Source organism: Silurus aristotelis (assembly GCF_946808225.1).
Source record: "Silurus aristotelis genome assembly, chromosome: 24".
Lineage (NCBI taxonomy): Eukaryota > Metazoa > Chordata > Actinopteri > Siluriformes > Siluridae > Silurus > Silurus aristotelis.
Window position 1 is genome coordinate 7,812,678 of NC_139597.1, and position 17,847 is coordinate 7,830,524.

At 40.7% G+C, this 17,847-nt stretch overlaps 3 protein-coding genes across 6 annotated transcripts in view; 2 read left to right on the forward strand and 1 right to left on the reverse strand.

The window, feature by feature from the left end:
- Nucleotides 1-17,847, forward strand: part of tmem178bb (transmembrane protein 178Bb) — a 485,881-nt gene that overhangs the window by 369,423 nt on the left and 98,611 nt on the right. The gene's annotated exons all lie outside the window — the stretch shown is intronic.
- Nucleotides 1-17,847, forward strand: part of lmo3 (LIM domain only 3) — a 38,079-nt gene that overhangs the window by 17,322 nt on the left and 2,910 nt on the right. For all 4 annotated transcript variants that reach the window (XM_083528175.1, XM_083528174.1, XM_083528176.1 and 1 more), the window contains exon 3: nucleotides 12,397-12,522. In XM_083528175.1, the coding sequence (XP_083384301.1) occupies nucleotides 12,397-12,522 (126 nt within the window). The remainder of the gene's footprint in view (nucleotides 1-12,396; nucleotides 12,523-17,847) is intronic.
- hmga2 (high mobility group AT-hook 2) overlaps nucleotides 1-17,847 on the reverse strand; it is a 164,265-nt gene that overhangs the window by 13,427 nt on the left and 132,991 nt on the right. The window lies entirely within an intron of this gene.

Sequence of the window (17,847 nt, forward strand, 5' to 3'; positions counted from 1 at the left end):
ATTATCAGCAGTTCGTGCCTCGTTGTTTAAATACTAGGTTTTCCGGATTCCAAGCACAGACTCAGAAGATTCCCTAGATCTCCTCTAATTGTGAGTGAATAGTACCACAAATATTTGTACATTTTTTGCTATAAAGTCCCATTTTGCCTTTCTTAGAGATCATGCACATTCCAGTTTTATGATGTGTACACTGTCATAGATGCAGCTTCAGGGGTTTTCTACCTTGCACATGCAAATTGAAGATCAGTGGTGGTTAATTCAAAGGCTGGTGGAGCCTCAACTAGCTTTGGAGGGGGGTAGCGGTGATGAGGCGCTGTTGCATACTTGGCTGGCATCTCTCCTCTGCCGGCATGTGAGAGTGTGATAACCAGCCTTGCCGTTTGACACGTGCAGACATGCAGCCCCCCGCTGCCTCCAGAGCTTTGGCAGACACTGATCGGCTTTTGTTTCTGGACTCTGAGGTTTGGAATCCTACCACTAGCCTGGCTTCAAGACCGCAGTGCCATCCAGAAAGCTTCAGCTTAGCCTCCAACTGGCACTATCCATCCAAAACCTGGTGCCTCTCACCTGAGATAAAGCAACACAAGCACCCAAGGAAATGCTCAGGGGGTGTGGTGCCGTACTCATAAAGGAAAGACCTTCCTTAGAGGTTTGTGCAAGGAACAAAAGCTCAGTCTAACTGCCTTCTGGCTTCCTGGTTTGCCCTTTGGGCAAGCAGTATGTGAGAGCATAAGTCAGGCTTCGGGATTTAGGTCATATCAGCACAAAGAACACCTGCTTTCTTTAAAAGACAGTTATTATAGATAGCTAATGGAGCATTTTTTTTCTTATTCTACTGCAAGTTAAGCATTGTTGTAGCTCAGAATTAGAATAAAATGGTTTGCTTGGCCAAAATTATAATATGAGCGGCACAGTGGTGCAGCATCTAGCTTTGCAACAAGACAACAATTCAGATCTTTTGGTTTGATCCAAATAGTCACTTACTTTTTGTGTGGCATCTCGCATATTCTCTCCATGTCTATATGGGCTTTCATCATTTTCTCTTAATGTATGTGTTCTTCATTCCTGTGATTGACTGGAATCCCCTTCAAAGTGTGTTCCCATGCTTCCACAAAAATCAAACTTACCTGGAGAACTTCACCATTGCTGACCATATTGCGCATGAAAATTAATTACCAAATCAACTGCTACCCTTTTTTCAGAAGAAATGCCGTTCAGCCTTGATGTGACATTACTGTCATGTCACACACTCTTGCTAGTCTACCCCATCTGGTATGCCTGGTATAAGCAGGTCCAGTTTTATGCATGACTTAATCACGTACACTTCCCTTACTAATGAATCTGGAATTCCGAATCGATAAGCTTCACTGCATTTATCTGGTATGAATGGCAGTTTGATGCAATCCATCAATGCTCTGCTACCAATTAGCCTATGCTACAAGAGAGGGCTGTCCTGCCTCCTGTGGCCTCGCCCCTTCTTAACCAACCTTTTATGGAAATAAACTGGGGTGGAATGAAAAGCGAAGGCCTTCACTTTTTTTTAGTTTGCTGGGAGAGAAACCTTCAGATGGTGATCGGTCCATGTCAGGCCCATTTTATGAGAGCTTGATTTGGATAGGGACTGAAGGGCAGCCTTCCCCCTCCCTAAACTGAACCCCTGAGTGACTTCTCAATTAGTGTGCGGCCTAGCGGAACTGCGAGACATTGCTAGATGCTCCAAGCAGCGTCCACCCCTGAGATCTCCTTCAACCACGTGGTCAAGGTTATTTTACTGTGGATCTAGCATCAGTACACATGCTTATATTGAGTCGAACCTGGCTGTAGAGATAAAGGCTGCTCTCTTTTTTTTTTTATATATAATATATATATACGTGTGTGTATGTGTCTGTGGGTTATAGTTGTTAGAAATTCACAGGCACAAAGAAACTTAGTAAGACTCATCTGGATTATCAAATCTTTATGAATGATTTTGATGTTTTGAACCAGTACAATTCTGCCTTGTTCTATTAAGTGCACAATATACATGGAGGAATCTGAAGACTTCTGTTCTCCCAACCTGCCTAAGTGAGCCCCATCTAGTCCAGTCACTCAGCTGTACTTTTTGTAAAATGAGATGTAAATGCAGCCATTTTAACAGCTTGATTTATTCATGAGCGAGCCAAAAGAGAGAGAGGAATGCAAATGAGTCGCTCTGGCTTTGCCCTTGGCCCGGGCGCAGCCACAAACAAGCCCGTCTCACTGAAGGAATTAACAGCTTTATTACATTACCTGACAGTATGGGCTGCACATGACAGCCAGCATGGCTTCCTGTGCGAATGCTGATGTCATCATACTGAGCTGTGTGTTGCTTGGTTAGCATGTGCAGCGCAGGGTGAATGTCAGAATTCCCTTTTAGTTAGTGTTGCTTATTACAATTTTCGCGAGGTGAGCACTGTATTGTCATTCCGCGGGCAACTTTTTTTTTCTTCTTCTTCTCGCTATCCAAACTCTTTCCATAAATTAATTCCGCTTGTTTAACAGACATTCTTTGGCACACTTTACAGACCTTTCCAGCAACTACTCAATCCAAGTTTAAAACTTCCAACATGGAACGTGCCTTCGGTCTTAGCATGAGCACACAAAACCATGCTAGCTTGGCTTATTAAATTGTCCTTTTGCGAGTGTGTGAATGTCTGTGTGTATGGTGGATTGTGATTGATTTAGATCTAGGATATACTTCCATCTCATGCCCAGTGTTTCCAGGATAAGCTCTGGATCCATTACTCAACATACATAAATGGCAATTTATATATTTACAATCTCTTTGTAAATAATTTCTCCTTTTTTCTTTTTTTTCGTTCTTTTTTTCTTTTATATATATATATATATATCTCCTCACTGGATTTTCATCTCAAATTTTTCTACTTTAAGTAATTTACAGTATTTATTCTCTCCTCTATTCCACCCTCACATTTAGACCTGCTAGACTGTGTGCTGTGTTGTGGGGGATGGCAGTGCTGTGTAGCTGTAAGTAATCAATGCAGTCCTCAAATCACATCCTGCCTCTTCATTAAATACCTATCTGAGTGTGGGGAAATAAGGCCAGCGGCTTAATCCAGGTGTGTGCGTGTGAGAGAGAAGGAGAGAGAGCTAGCTGAGGCAGATGCTGGTGGTTGTGTATTGATTGTGCTGAATCTCTGCCGCTTTTCCATACAGTTTTAATCTCTCTGAAATGCTAAAGAGGCAATCAAAAAGAATCACCAGCATGTGCGTTCACGGGGCACGTGTGCATCAGGCCGGTGATTTCTCAGCTCGGCTCATCTGCAGTGGGCCTGCACACCCCACACACACCAGCCAGCAGACGTCCTGGTAACACAGGAGTTGTCGTACTGCAGCTGAGCTACACAATGGCCACCATTTGTGTGAATACGAGCTATAAGGATAAAGCTACCACTATTCAGTGATGTTTAAACTAAAGATTCATACTTTAATCCAGTCTAGTTCTGTTCAACATCCCTATCTAAATATGACACATTTAATCTTCAGTCACCTCCAAGTAATAGTTTGTATTAGTGTAAGCGCATAATTCACAAGAGCCTTTGTCTGTAATTATTTTAAGTTGAAAGAAGTTTCTTTGCTGAAAGGGAAAAGGTATGCCATAATGAAACAGCTAAGCTTTTTTCTTCTTCTGTCAGAATTACCCCAGCGCTGCTCGTGCTCACATTCTAACAGCTCCAGATATTTGGATTTGATCAGGCCTAAGGCTTTTGTGTGCTCTCATTAAAATAATTGGCTGCTCTTGGTCCATTCATTAGAGACTCCTCTATTGTTAGGCATGGGTAGCGAGATCATTTGCCCTGATTCTTTCCTCCCTGCCACACATTGGAATAATAAAGAGACATCACACTCGGGGAAGTGGAGCCGCTGCACTCTGTAACGCATTACTCTGATACCCATATGTCCCTGGCACAAAGCAGAGCAGGCTTTTGATACCGAAAGGGGGTGCGGATAATTAATTTGATTTTTTCAAATGACTGAGGGAGGGAAAATCGTATTGATCATGAGTTCATTTGGCTTTATCTTTATTCAACTAATTACTTTTAGTCTGGAGAACATTAAGGTGGATTTTCATTTTAACCAACAGTGGGAATTTTTCACAGAGAGTGGAAAAAAAATCCCCATCTGTATTTTAGAAGTGATTAAAACATTTCAATCATTATTTCTACAAAAAGTCTTGTCACGCTGATTGTGCGGAGCCATTTGAAACTTTCGTCTAATTAAAAACCTATATTAAGTATTTTTTTTTTTTACTTCTTTTTTTTAGGATAAAAAGAAGGAAGTTAATCAGGTAGGGTTTGAAGTAATTTTTTGCTGACATTTTTCCCAACTATAGTCTCCGTGATAGCGTTCGGGTGATGAGGTTTGTTCAAGCAGTTCTAATTACATTAATTCCACATTTCCCTTTTTTTGTATAACACAATTGCATTGCTCATTGCAGTTCATTCAAAGCATGTTAATAGAGATGGACAGGTTTGCAAGGTTTTTTTTTATGCTATTTTAAAGCTTTTCTGCTCTAAAGGAAGTTTGTACACCGATCTGTTGAGGAAGGTAGAATGTATTAGCACATCAGTGTTCTCTGAAATATTTAGCATTTTAGTCATGACTAAAAAAACTGCACTGCATTTAATATGGTTCAATTATTCTATCTAGATTTCTGATAAAATGTTTACCTACCATACAAAGTCAATAACCATAACCTTTCCTGTCTTTTAAATCGAATTGCGAAAAGTAAGTAAATAATAATAATAAAAAAAATATCTAACACAAAAGAGATGTTCTATTCATGTTCTGTTTCTAAGGTACCTTCTAATTGCTGTGTTTGTGCTGGCTTGGGGGTGGGGGGGTTAGTCTTGACCACCATTAACCTCTCTGCTACAATTTACTTTTCAAGTCTAGGCATTAAGGCTCATTCTTGCAAATGTGTGTTCTTCACTTCCTGTAATTAAATAGAGCTTTTCACATGTAATCTGTAAATGCAGAGAGGTCAAAATGAGCACTTGTATTCACCATTAGTTGAATCTGAAATAAAGGCACAATTACTGAATCATGTTTTTCTTCAGCGCTAAACTGTCATGATTGAAGGGTCAGCGTTTCAGCCGATGGTTCAAGGGTAGGACTGCATTGTTTTCTTTTTTTGGCCTTGACAGCACATAATAAAATGGCGCTTTTGCGATGAGCCATTTGATGTTTTAGCGTGTATGCTCAAAAGAGAAGCTCCTTTTTCAACTTCTTAAGTGTAGCTTAGCATGTGCATAACAAATACTCAGAGGAAATTAAATTCCCAAGCAATGCTTCAATAAGAACACTGGGAACATTTTGAAGGTTACAAAGCATTTTGGCGCATTCAGCAGAATCTGAAAACAGTGTTTCCAGAACGTTCACTAATTTCCCATCATAGTCTGCGTGCGTATTTAACACAAGATAAATAAAAGTTAAAAGAATTCACAGGCTCCGACTGTATTTAATTTGGTACACATTCTTATTGCTATTACGACTTGTAATATAAGAATTCAAACTAAGAGGTCCGTATGTCCAATATGTATTTATTACATTACTCAGTTCAGCCAGCTGAAATGTATCTGATTCCTCTATGGACAAAATACTCATAGAGCACAATAATAAATTGTATTTTTGTTTAAAGGCTTGCTCGCATATTACTGAGATCCCAATGCTGGAAATTAAAATGTCATGTTTAACAATATGCGATGCAGATCTATCTGGTATCGCCTCGATTCTCCACACGTGCAGCAAAACACGTCTGTTTTTTGACCTGGACACCTCCTGAACAATAGCCACTGTATCCATTTGGAAGCTCTTCACAACCACATTGTCCCTCTCAATCATTTCGCTTCGAACAGCTAAAGATCACACCACCAGTGTTTCCATTAAAAAATGCTTCTAAATGGTTTTCGAGAATCAGTCGACTGGACGCATTATGTTTTTGGATGGTCCCCCTTTAGTTGAGATTAGCTTAATTAGCTGTGAAGAGCACTGACTCGTGGGACCACGTGTGTTTGGTGCAGATAATTGCAGGCCTAGTGTGGTGCACCCTGGCACTCAGCTTGTGACTGCAGGTGGGTTGGCACTATCGAAGTGCACATCTGGGCCCTGCGGGGGTTCAAAACTTTCATTACACCCTCTTCAAAATGCCTTTCCAGTCCCCACACAGAGCTGCCAAATTTCAGTGCTGAAAGGCCTTTGGTTGTATTTAGCAAGGGTGTAATTATTTTTTCTTTGTTTCACTGTGATTTTCTGTTGAAAAGAATCACAAAATGGAAGCCATGTACAGTGGTGTTTTGATTCCTGCAGCGCCTGCACACTCAAATGCAAATGTTTTTTTTTTTTTTTTTTTGTTCCTTTGCAGGCAATTTAAGCCACTGTCTTATCTGTTATTTGCTCATCTACGTAATCTTACTCATAAGGTAGTCATTTGCTGAATTTGTTGTATTCTTACAAAACTGTTTACAAAGAATTATCTTGTAGCAGCAAACAGAACCAATAACCTTTGCTGTCAGGAAACAATTACCTTCTTTAAGAAGCATGCTTCTCCATAATAAATGTCTTGGCTAACAGGACTACTGTCTCAATACTGTCTATTAAAGAAAAATAAAGAAATAATGGATGTGAAGCCTCATCTGTGGGAGAATCTCATGAGATACTCAGAAGTCTGAAACAGTATTTCTTGGTGATTAGTTCAGATCCCTGCATCAGCCTGAGCGGACTGGCATTTGGGCGGAAAGCTGGCTGGAGTGCAGCAGCAACAGGAAGGGAAGAGAAGAGAGGCGCATAATTCATCATTAGGATATCAGAGTCCAGGTGCAGATTAGAAGTGATCCAGCCAGCAGCCAGGCAAAGCAGGGCACTCAAGGAGGAAAATCTTATCCCACAGCCAATTCCCAGAGCATGGCTGCCCTTAATTGAAATAATTTTGCCCCAAGAGTTGTTTAATCTTTGGAAATCGCACACACAGGAGGGTATAAATTGAAGAAAGCAGACGTCTGATCGCATTGCTGGCCTTGTCCACTCTCCATCAGCCAACCCGCCCATCTGCTTTCCCTTTCCCTGCTCTCACACGCCGACTCTCTTCCCTTCCTAAAACGTGACGTCTTAAAGCTTACACCAGCGCGAGCCACGCAGTCTGTGCCGCATGCTGGCATGGGGCGCCTGCTGCTCGAGACGCAACAAATCATTTGTCTGTTATTAACCCTGAGCCTGTAATTATGCAGATTGCCATAGATTTTCCCTGGGTGCCGGGAAGTGAGATCCAGGGGTTGCTCTCAGCGTGGCAGGCGGACGAGAGAACGGCCGTGCATTACTGAACTTGCCACATTCATCATGTTGACTGATGGCACGCGGAGCTGGTCCCTGGGTCCCGGTGGTTAATGTAGTGGGTAATTAACTGTCATTTGCCTGGTAATAGGCCGATGATCAATGGTTTGTGAGGAAACAAATTCTAATTCGGCAGCTGATGAATGCACGCCGAGGCCAGAGCAATTGAAATGGCGGGGGTGGCAGAGGGGAAGGGGAGGAAGGAGAAAGAGGGAGCCGCTGTCAGAATTTCAAATGGCTCTGGAGGTGGCGGTGTTATCGTGCGCTCTCTCTCTCTCGCTCTCTCTCTCTCTCTCTCTTTTTTTTCACTTTAAAGGGAAAAACTAATGATTGACCCTGAAAGAAAGTATGCTTAATTTGTTGCCCTTGATGTTTATAGAATACGCAAATGGTTGAAGCGAAGAAAAATACATGGAATAAACTCATAAAGGGGCTTTGAGCCTTTTTTTGCTTTTTCTTTAGTCAGTTTCTGCATATGATGATAGTAAAATGTTCTCATTTGAGTGTGACAGCAAGTAAATTATATGAATTGTACAACTTGGTGAGCATGTTGAGGTGACATTGCTTGTGCTTTTTCCAAGAGGCCGTTGTCTAATCATTACAGGCGAGCTGAGTAGCTGGGTTTCGCTCCTGCACCCACTGGGCTAAAGCCTTGTGGAATAATTTAATTGGTATCTGTTTTCCTCTCATCAAATAGATACCATTCAGCCATGAAGTACTGCTGCGCACCTTTTCTCTCCAATAAGGTGCTGCTGAAATTTATGGCACTCTGAATTCTAATTTCTTGTTGCCTCTTTCAGCCTTTTTAAAGATATATGCTGTATTTGTCAAGCTTTGAGTTCGAGCGAAAGTGATTTCCTCTGTAGCTGGCTTGCCACAAGGCTCCTGACCAGACACAAGAGTTAACTGTGCCTCAAGCTAATCCACCCACCATAAAAAAAAGTCTGTGTACCTTATCATCCAGTGTTGATGTGTGCATATGTAGGTGTATACTCTACTCCTCTTAGAGACCACATTTGGAGAACATGTGCCCTTTGAATTCATTACTAGCCAAGCACACTTAATTTGCTGCCTCCCCAGAGAACCATTAGCGTCTGTGGCATCAACCTGACTGAGCAAGGAAAGACAAGTGGCAGGTAGGGCTTCATCTATCGCCTACTCCCTCCTCCTTCCTCTCCTGCTTGGCATGGGCTCAGGTCCTCCTCAGGAGATTTCGACATTTGGTACGCCATCACCATCTGTAACTCTAACCACCAGCCCTAAACTTTTGATGATGCATATTAGATAATGTTCGGCATTCACCATGTTTTAGCAATGTATGGTTCATTTTTACCATTAAACCTGTGGTTTGGTCGAACCAATGGCCATGGCACATAATAAAATAACAACTCACAAGCCACATTTCATGCAACTATTTATCCGTATAATACTCTGTGATTAATATGAATGATTTCTCCCAACCAGCTGCAGCCAGTCACTATTAACCAATGTCTTACATTTTAATGTCTTACAGAACAAGGAAAGAAGAGTTTTATTTAGGACATGTGCCTCCTCCTTTATTCATAAGCCATTTGAAACTCTGTCTCTTGTTCCTCAGTTTGACAACTTGAGTGCAAACAAAATTACAAAAGTGCTTTTCGCTTGAATACAACTTAAGAAATATATCCCCAACATACCTGTGCTCAATTTCCACTCATTGTTCCTTAAGCATCAATGTAAAGGAACTTTTATGGACTTTAATCGCTTATGAGATCAAACCGCTGCATTTTCTTTGTACTGTTTTAGTGTGTGCTCTTATGGGAAATGGATGTTTTTACTGTTTGTAGGTAGTATATTAAATACGGTTTAGACCTAAGTAAGCTTTCAGAAGATGAAATGGGCCACAACTATTCACAATTACGTGTCAATTTGTCTTCAGATTTTTTTCTTAAGCTGATTTTTTTACAGAACAGCCTAAAAGTGCAAACATGAAGAAACTTGAACAGGATCCTGAAATGCTGTTGGTAGCTAAGCTTCAACAAGTGGCTAACACATCATTCAGAAACATTACTGCTGTTATGCTATGATTTTTATTTTATTTTTTCCAAAAATTCTTCACTAAGACTGTCAGGAGATTTAGGATACAAGTACAGGTTTAGTAAAAGATCTAAGAGGTGAAGTAAAGGACCTGAGACTATATAGAACGAACAAAATCAAAACACTATTTAAAAACAAATTGGTTTATCACGCGCCAAAAAAAGCGAGACGTGAACATTTTCCTGGTTACTTAAAGGTGTTTGGACTCTCATGCCTGTGTTCAGTGTTGGATAACATTTAGAGAATTCCTTAATGAGAAACAAATGCCTTAAAAAAAAATCTGAAATATTACACCCTGTCATTTGGTCATAATTTGTGGCTAAAAAGTCAAACTGAAGATGCGCATTTATTCTCTTTGGTTTGACGGAACACTTTTTTTTTTTTATTATTACATTCAAGACACCCTAATTAACTTATTTTAAAGATTAATCCTCTGTAGACCCTAAAATAAGCTTGCATATTTTTGTTTTTACACACACACACACACACACACACACACACACACACACACACACACATCTTTATTAAAGTAGGGATTTGGCTGTATAATTGGCCATTTATTAGTTCAGTTCAGTTGTGTTCTAAGCTTTATTATGGCATTATAACTAGGGATATTTTTGCTGAGTGAGTCTGTCTAGCCATGTGTAAAAGTTATCCTGAAATCCACTAGCAGTCCTTAAGGGCAACAGTGTAAAGAGTAAGCAGTTGTGTTCCAGCTCATGCAGGGCATTCAGGATCCAGACCTTTCTATTGGTTGTTCTATGAGCATCTAAGCTTTGACAAGTTTTCTGCAAAATATGCCAGTAAATACAGAACTATAATGGACATGGCATTCTGTCATATGCTTTTTTTTTCTGTCATAGTGTCCTTGGGTGCAGGAGTCCCAGAGTGTGTGTTATCTAATGGCCTGTTAGCCGGTTGGTCCAGGGATTGTGCTGTAGCAATTCTTCTGAGGGATATCACCTGTGCACCTGTGGAAAAGCACATCATGCTCTGATTATTTGTTGAAATGCACTATAGGTTTGGACAGTGCCAAAGCATGAATTTGCCAGGTTCACATGAAGCACTTTTATTGTGAGATGTGCACAGCTGCAGTCGAATTCAGAGTTATTGGCATCTTTCAAAAGAGTGGAGATTTATTAAATTAAAATTAATTGTATAAGATTAAACAAAAAATGTTTAAGACCTTTTTAAGTGTTTTTTTTTTTTTTTTTCTCTCAATTCTTACCTGGGAACCCGAGGTGTGAGCTGGAAATAAAACCTGTCTATCGCAAACTACAATTATTCTGTGTAATTTTCATTCATAAACACAGTATATGGTGGTATTGCACTAACATATATTATGTGCTAAGATTGAAATTTAGTGGTTCCACATGCTCAAACACAAAGTGACCTTTCTTTACATCTTTAACCGTGCATCTGCTATTTTGCCATCACCGCCGCACACTGTTATTCTAGCTTGTCAAACAGCAGCCCAGCTGTTGATTTCCTATATTCATACCGCTGTTCTCTTTTGGGGTGAAGCTGGGAGACAGCAGGCAGATAAAGGTAGGTTTATTACTCACTTAGTGGGACAAGCAAAGCTTTTTGTATTTGGAAAGCCCACAGCTCTGCACCCACTCACTCAAATGAAAATAGCGTGACAAGTCCATTCAAAAGCACGGGCCACTTTAAATTTGCAAGAGATGGGAAGTCGAAGAAGACAGATTGTGTAAGTGGGGAAGAAAAAAATGCAGTGCCATTTTGATTCGACCTGACAACAAAAAAAGATGGAGGCGTCACTTTTTCATATGGGCATCGTCTGTCATTCATCAGGTGAAACTTGAGGTTTTCTCCGCCTTAAACAAAACGGGGTTTAATTTTAATATTTTCATGAACTCATCCATGCATATGTCTAACTGCATTTCCATAAAGGTACATCCCGTTGCTTACATGGTTCTTTGAGGATGCGTTTTTATCACACCATAAATCCACAGTGCAAATTTACATTCGTATTTAGCGTTTTCAAATCCAAGGCTTCTCACAAGGACAGATGCATCATTTCATCTATTTTATATTAAGCCCTTCTGGCATTTAGATAGAAATAAGGATATAATTAGACCGCTGATAATGAGACATGTCTTTGTTTCAATAATTTTGCGACTGAGCTAACAGCTGAAGTCACCTTTTGCTCTCTTGCAGTGAGCTTGACCGCTACAGACGATCCCCCTGTGTGTCGAGGGTATCCCTTAATTCTGTAGGTATTCGTAAGCGCGCAGTCTTCACTGTGTGCTTTGCCTGTGGGGAACATGCTTTTTTTTTTTTCGAAGGTTAATAAACAACCCCGCATATCGCAGGCCTGGAGATCATTTATCAGATTGCGATCTCTTACAGGCTCTGAGAGTGGCATGCAGTTTTATCATTTTAACAACGACGGCTAAAAGTGCCTGGAGAAGCCTGCCTAATAGGTTATTTTGTTATATGATTTTGTTATCAGATCGCTCCCTCTCTTTTTCTTCCCCCTTTTTACTCTGACTAGGTTGCAGCACAGTCACAGCTATGAATCCCTAATGAATCATTTCTCTCTACTTCTCTCTCCCTATTTCTTTCTTTCTTTTTTTTTTCTTTCTTTCTTTCTCCCTCTCTGTTTTAAGAACTCCCTCTCAATATCTTCCCTGGGCAAGTCCCTGCTCTGCCTCTGTGGTGCTAACCTTGTCGAGTACGTGTCAGCAGCACTAGTCATCGCCATGATATTTCCAGTGCACTTGAACTGTCTCTTGTGCCTTTAGGGCACCTTCGAAGCCATTATTATTATGATTGTTTAACCCATCACACTGAAACGTAATGAGGAGCTATGGGGAGAAGAGCCAAACCAAAGAAGCAACCCTGTGCAAACTATTGCATTGCGCTATTGAACCTTGACTATGTAGCGATTAGCTTTCAAAATATTCAATTCTTCCCTTGTTTTGGCAGGTTGTTTGGCGTGACAGGGAACTGTGCAGCCTGCAGCAAGCTCATCCCAGCCTTCGAGATGGTCATGAGAGCCAAGGAGAATGTCTATCACCTGGACTGCTTTGCCTGTCAACTTTGTAACCAGAGGTGAGTGTTGCCTGTCTGTCTCTCCCCAACATGCAAGTTTTGACCAGATCCACTGTGTTTGCTGACATTTTCCATCAAACCCTGAAACTCGAAGGCATCTGTGTTTATGAAAAGCTGTGACAAGTAAAGACTCACTTGGATATAGCCATCAGTTTCTTTTTTACCTACTAGTCATCAGCATCTTTTGCCGTCATAAACACAGATCTCACAGACAGAACATATGATACACAAATCTCACAAACGGACCATATTCGCAAGGATCTAATGGAAGGATAATAGGATCTAATGGACAGTTATTAAGTCTTTAGCAGTTTTCATAAATAAATCAATGACAAAATTGTATTGGTAAAGTGATTGTATGTTGCGTGTGGTGTGTGTATGTGTATGAATGTACTCTTTGATTGACTAGCATCCACTCCAAAGGGCATTCCCACCTTGTGTTTAGTGTTCCCATGATAGACTTTGTAGTTCTGACAGATCTCTGTAATGACCCCGATCAAGATGAAATAGTTACTGAATATGAATGAAGGATCAAATACCAAAATAAGGAGATGAAACACCCCGTTAATGTTCTCTGGTGCCATAGAACCGACTTGTACACAGTCATTAAGTAATAAAACATCTATACACTACAGAAACATTAGTCGTATTGTTTAAATCCTGTTATCTAATTTGCACCAAAAATTCCCCTCGCAAGTGAGTCATGTGAATGACTAGCCGAACTGAGCAAGCAGCACATTTCACAGACACCTACAGGGGACAGACGTGGTGTAAACAATGACAGAGGGATATAACACCACAACTTTGTTCTCACTAAAAACAACACTTTAAATCGGCAATGTGGGAGCATTGTGGATATCTAAAAATGATCAGGGTGTCATCCAAATGAATGATCTCCAATTTGCCAACAAATGTGCGTTTTGTAATTGTCATGAAATCAAGTTTTCTTAGTTTTTTACTTAATGGTGTCATCAAACTCTTGCATCCCTTGCTGGTATTTGAGTTTAAATTACCCCATACACTCATTTTGGCTTTTCCTAATAATTTTTTTATGATCATTTCTTGATAAAATAAATGTCGGTGTGAGGCCAATCTCACTGTTCACTATGGGAAAACTGCAAGCATCAATCTCCTTTATACTTGGAAGACTCAGTGGAGCAGATACTACTGTCTGTTTCTCAGTTTTTCTCTTTCACACTCACACACACACACACACACTTAGAACAGTGCACATCAGAAGGGCAGATTGCAGGTTCTGGTTACGCACAATTAGCACCAGGTTATTGTCTTGCCACTTCACTTGTCTGCACGAGACACACTCCCCTAATGCAAGGAGTCAGCTAATCTTCATCAGTGAGGGCCTAGCCTGGTCTGCTGGTCTTCCCGGCATTAAACCCCATTTAGAACCAGGCAAATCTTTCTTTTTACATTAGGCCAGCCAATCAAGTGTTTAATAAAATCGACGTCAGGAATGCACACTCACTGCTGCAGCCTCTCTATGCTGCCACGCCTGCCCATCACAATCTCACCCGCCCTCACAAGAAGATTTATGGCGTGGTGTCTGCACTAATTGCTGCTGTTTCTCACCCGGAGCCTAGACTTTTCCAGCAGTGTCTTGACACTTTGAGACATGGGTGTTTTATAAGATTTTTTTTTATTTATTTATTTTTAATAGGAGGGTCTGGGTGTCACAGTGGTACTTCGAATGTGTTAGTATTTAAGAAGGGACTAAAGTATGGTTGACTCCACAAGTCTAAAACTACTGATATAAAAAAATCATGACTGACAATTGAACACTAGGTAAAAATGCGCCTGATACACAAGTACTCGCCTTTTCCCGATTGAAAGTTTACAATTCCTATTTAGCGGTCAGCACATTGCATATTAGAAACACTTTGTAAGTTTACTACATAAATTTCGCATCAACAGTGTGATCTATAAATCCATCTCATTTGCCTGCATTTCAGTTCATTTGTCAGCAACTTGACAAGAACTTCTCTCCAGACATACATGGACATGCCACCTGACACGCCTACGCAGCGTTGTTGTTCACAGATTTTAACAAAAAACACTCTACAAAACCATGCACTTCTCTAAATGAAAAACAGATGGATAAATGGTAAGCCTCTCCATTACAGTTTTGTCAGCTCTATAACCTTGTATCAGCTCACCAGCGCTCTGGTGTTCCTGGATAAACATCAGAAATGCCAGACTATCACTGTCAGCTGCCTGCGATGGCAATAGATATAAAAAAAAAAATAAAAAATATAAAAAAAACGATTTGATGATGGACCCACTCCCATCGCTTTCATTTTGGCACTTGCGCTGAATTGGGTTTGAATGTTAATTTGCTTATCAGGAGCTTCCAGTGCTGTGCACTCTGGGCCTGCTTTCCACATTTAGCTCAAAGTACAAAGGAACCAAAATGGGAAATCACAAGCGTGAAAATGCGTGAACTGATTTTTATTTAATTTTTTGGAAAATAAATAACCGCCGCCAACTGGTACACCCCCTAAAATCCCAGTTTAGTAGGAGATAAACCATGTTTGGCATCTAAAAACATAATCGTCCATCTTTACTTTTTGAAAATTGGGGTGCATATTGTAAAGGATCTGTGAAGTCCTCATTTATGTACATTTATGTTGATTAATAAAAAAAAAAAAATCTATAATTTATTTATCTTTATCACACTACTTAACAGGCATAAATGCCCCTGTCCTTTCATAAGGACCTTATCTGTCTTATAAAATGGCTACCTTGGTCTAACAGTGAGTTTGAGATTCACATAGCTATTTGAGGTTAGCAGGGTTCACAGCACGTAATTATTTTTCTTCTAAAGGGTCAACCATGGCCCAATATTGCCATTCTGTGGTTAAATGGATATAATCTGACACACTTTAGACACCCCTACACACCCTTTCCCCACTATGCACACACATTTACACAACCATCATCTCCTTTTAGCAGCTTTATTAGTCACCGCAGCCCACACAAAAGCACAGCTGAGAGGAGAAAATGTTACATACTGCCAGCGATTAGCCCGATTTCATCGCACTGAATTCCATACTCAGGAAGCCATTTAGAGATACATTTAGAATAAAAATCTAAAGGTCTGCCTCAGTTTGGATCTGAATTCATTTTTTCGGCTGCGAGATGTACTAACTGTGAATCGTTGGCACAGAATAACATGTTTCAGATATGATTCACGTGTCACCATTCAAGCAAGAACATAATTCTTTGTACTCCCTAAATGTCAGGCTATAGCACAGTACTAAGCCTGGTCTTATTTTTTGGGGTTGGATCAGAGTTTCACCAACCAGCAAACTCTGGAGCCATTTCTTTAGCTTATTTAATGGGCACTGACCTGTCATTGTGTGTGTGTGTTAGATTTTGAGTGACTCTAGCGACCCATTAGACACAGATTAGATCTAGGGGAACAGTTAATCGATGAGTCTGTCGTCCACTCTGGCCTCATCAGGCTACTATAGACGGCCTGCCTTGTGCTGATGAGGCTGGCCACTGCTGCCCAGGGGCTCTCTGGGGACTGGTACAAGGGCTCAGGACGCGGGTGCCAGGCTGGAGGAGGTCAAAAGTATGGGTCATAGTCGGGCGGGAGCTTGCCAGAGCCAAATTGGGCTGTACACTTCTATGGGGACTGAACTTGGGCTGCAAGTCTGTGGTCTGCAATCGGCCACCTTGTCTAACATGTAAAAAGTTACTTCTTAGAAACAAAGAACTCATATGAAATAGTCGCTTCTATTCTAATCTGTTTTTTTCTGATTCTGTTCTCTCCAGCTGCTTCATGTTCTCCCTTTTTCTTTCTATCCCTCATTTAGCAGCTGCCTGTTATTTTGTCCTGGAGATGTTACTACTATAGTTAACATGGACCTCCGAGGCAAATCGCAGAAGTAGTCATACATCATTAGGTGCTGCCTTGGAATCTTTTCTTCAGCTAGATGGGTCTCAATAGACATATTCATCACAACTGTCAGACCTTTTTTTTGGGGGGGGGGGAGGCAGGAAGGAAAGTGTGATATGATAAATAAATAAAGAAGGAAGGAAGGAAAGAAAGGAACTTGATACACAAACAAAAGAAATGAAGGCATGAAGAGAAATAATCAAAGAGGTAAAATAAAGAGTAAAATATAAAAAAGGGAAAAAAGAAAATTAAATAAGCAGGAAGAAAGAAATGGTGAAAGAAGGAGGCAAATAAATGGTAGTATGAGGATGAGGAAAGAGCACCAAAGGAAATGAGGTACGAAATAAACAAGCAAGACTATGAAGAAATAAAGAAAAACAAGGAATAAGTAAAAAAAAAAAAGCAATTGTGTCCGTTCGAATTCAGACATTTACATTTCCGGAAAGTAAAGGCACTGTAACAGCAGTTGAACTCTGAGAGTGTGTTATTGGGGGCTACACACACAAAACTGAGGTTTTAATGCTGGAACATGTAGTGATCTGTAATGACTGCAGAAACTGCAAGATGGAGGGCAGCACAAGGGCATTTATTACAGCTACCTCTGATGGGCTGCCTGCAATATCCTCGTCATAATTGGCGCTCAGATGTCACCAGAACTGTTGACATTTCACAGAGCAGAAACAATTTGGCGCTGCGAAACAGGGCGGTGACGGGACAAAAAGGCAGCGGAAAACACAGGCTTTAAATAAACGCAGAAGGTTCCTGTTAGCAGAGAGAGAGAGAGAGATGGAGGTACGAGGAGGAGGAGAGGGTCTTGAGTGTCAAACAAGATGGACACTAATGGATTCCCTGGAAGAATGTGTCATTTAAACAGGACGTTTTTATTGGCGCCAACGACACCATTACATTAAGCACACCTCTGCTTTGTGTTAATCACCATGTCAACAAGCGCGATTAATGGATATTACTTGTTGATACTTGATCCTGCCTAATGGCTGCGGTTGCCGGCTGACACTGTCACCTGTGACTAATACAATCTTTTACAAACTTTCACAGGGAAAGAGTTTGTGATTAGGAGCGGTTTATGCAGGGCTGTCTCCACTGCTTGTTAGGTTGCTAGATAGATGGAAAGGTTAACGTAGCTCTGTTCAATTGATCTTTTTATTCCCTAAAACAATGCGGTGTGGTCAACAGAGCATGTTTAAGCGCGCTTGATTGGAGGCAAATGGGCTCGCAGGGGGATTGAAGCCTGCTGAGTTTGTTTGCGCTCCTGTTCCAGCCTCAAGCTGAGAAGTGAACTAGTCTTTTAATCTTCTAGCTAAAATGGTGATGAGGGAGTTTCAGGTACACACACATACTGTGAGAAAGAAGGAGGGGAAGCACACTGGTAAACAGAATTGCGCACT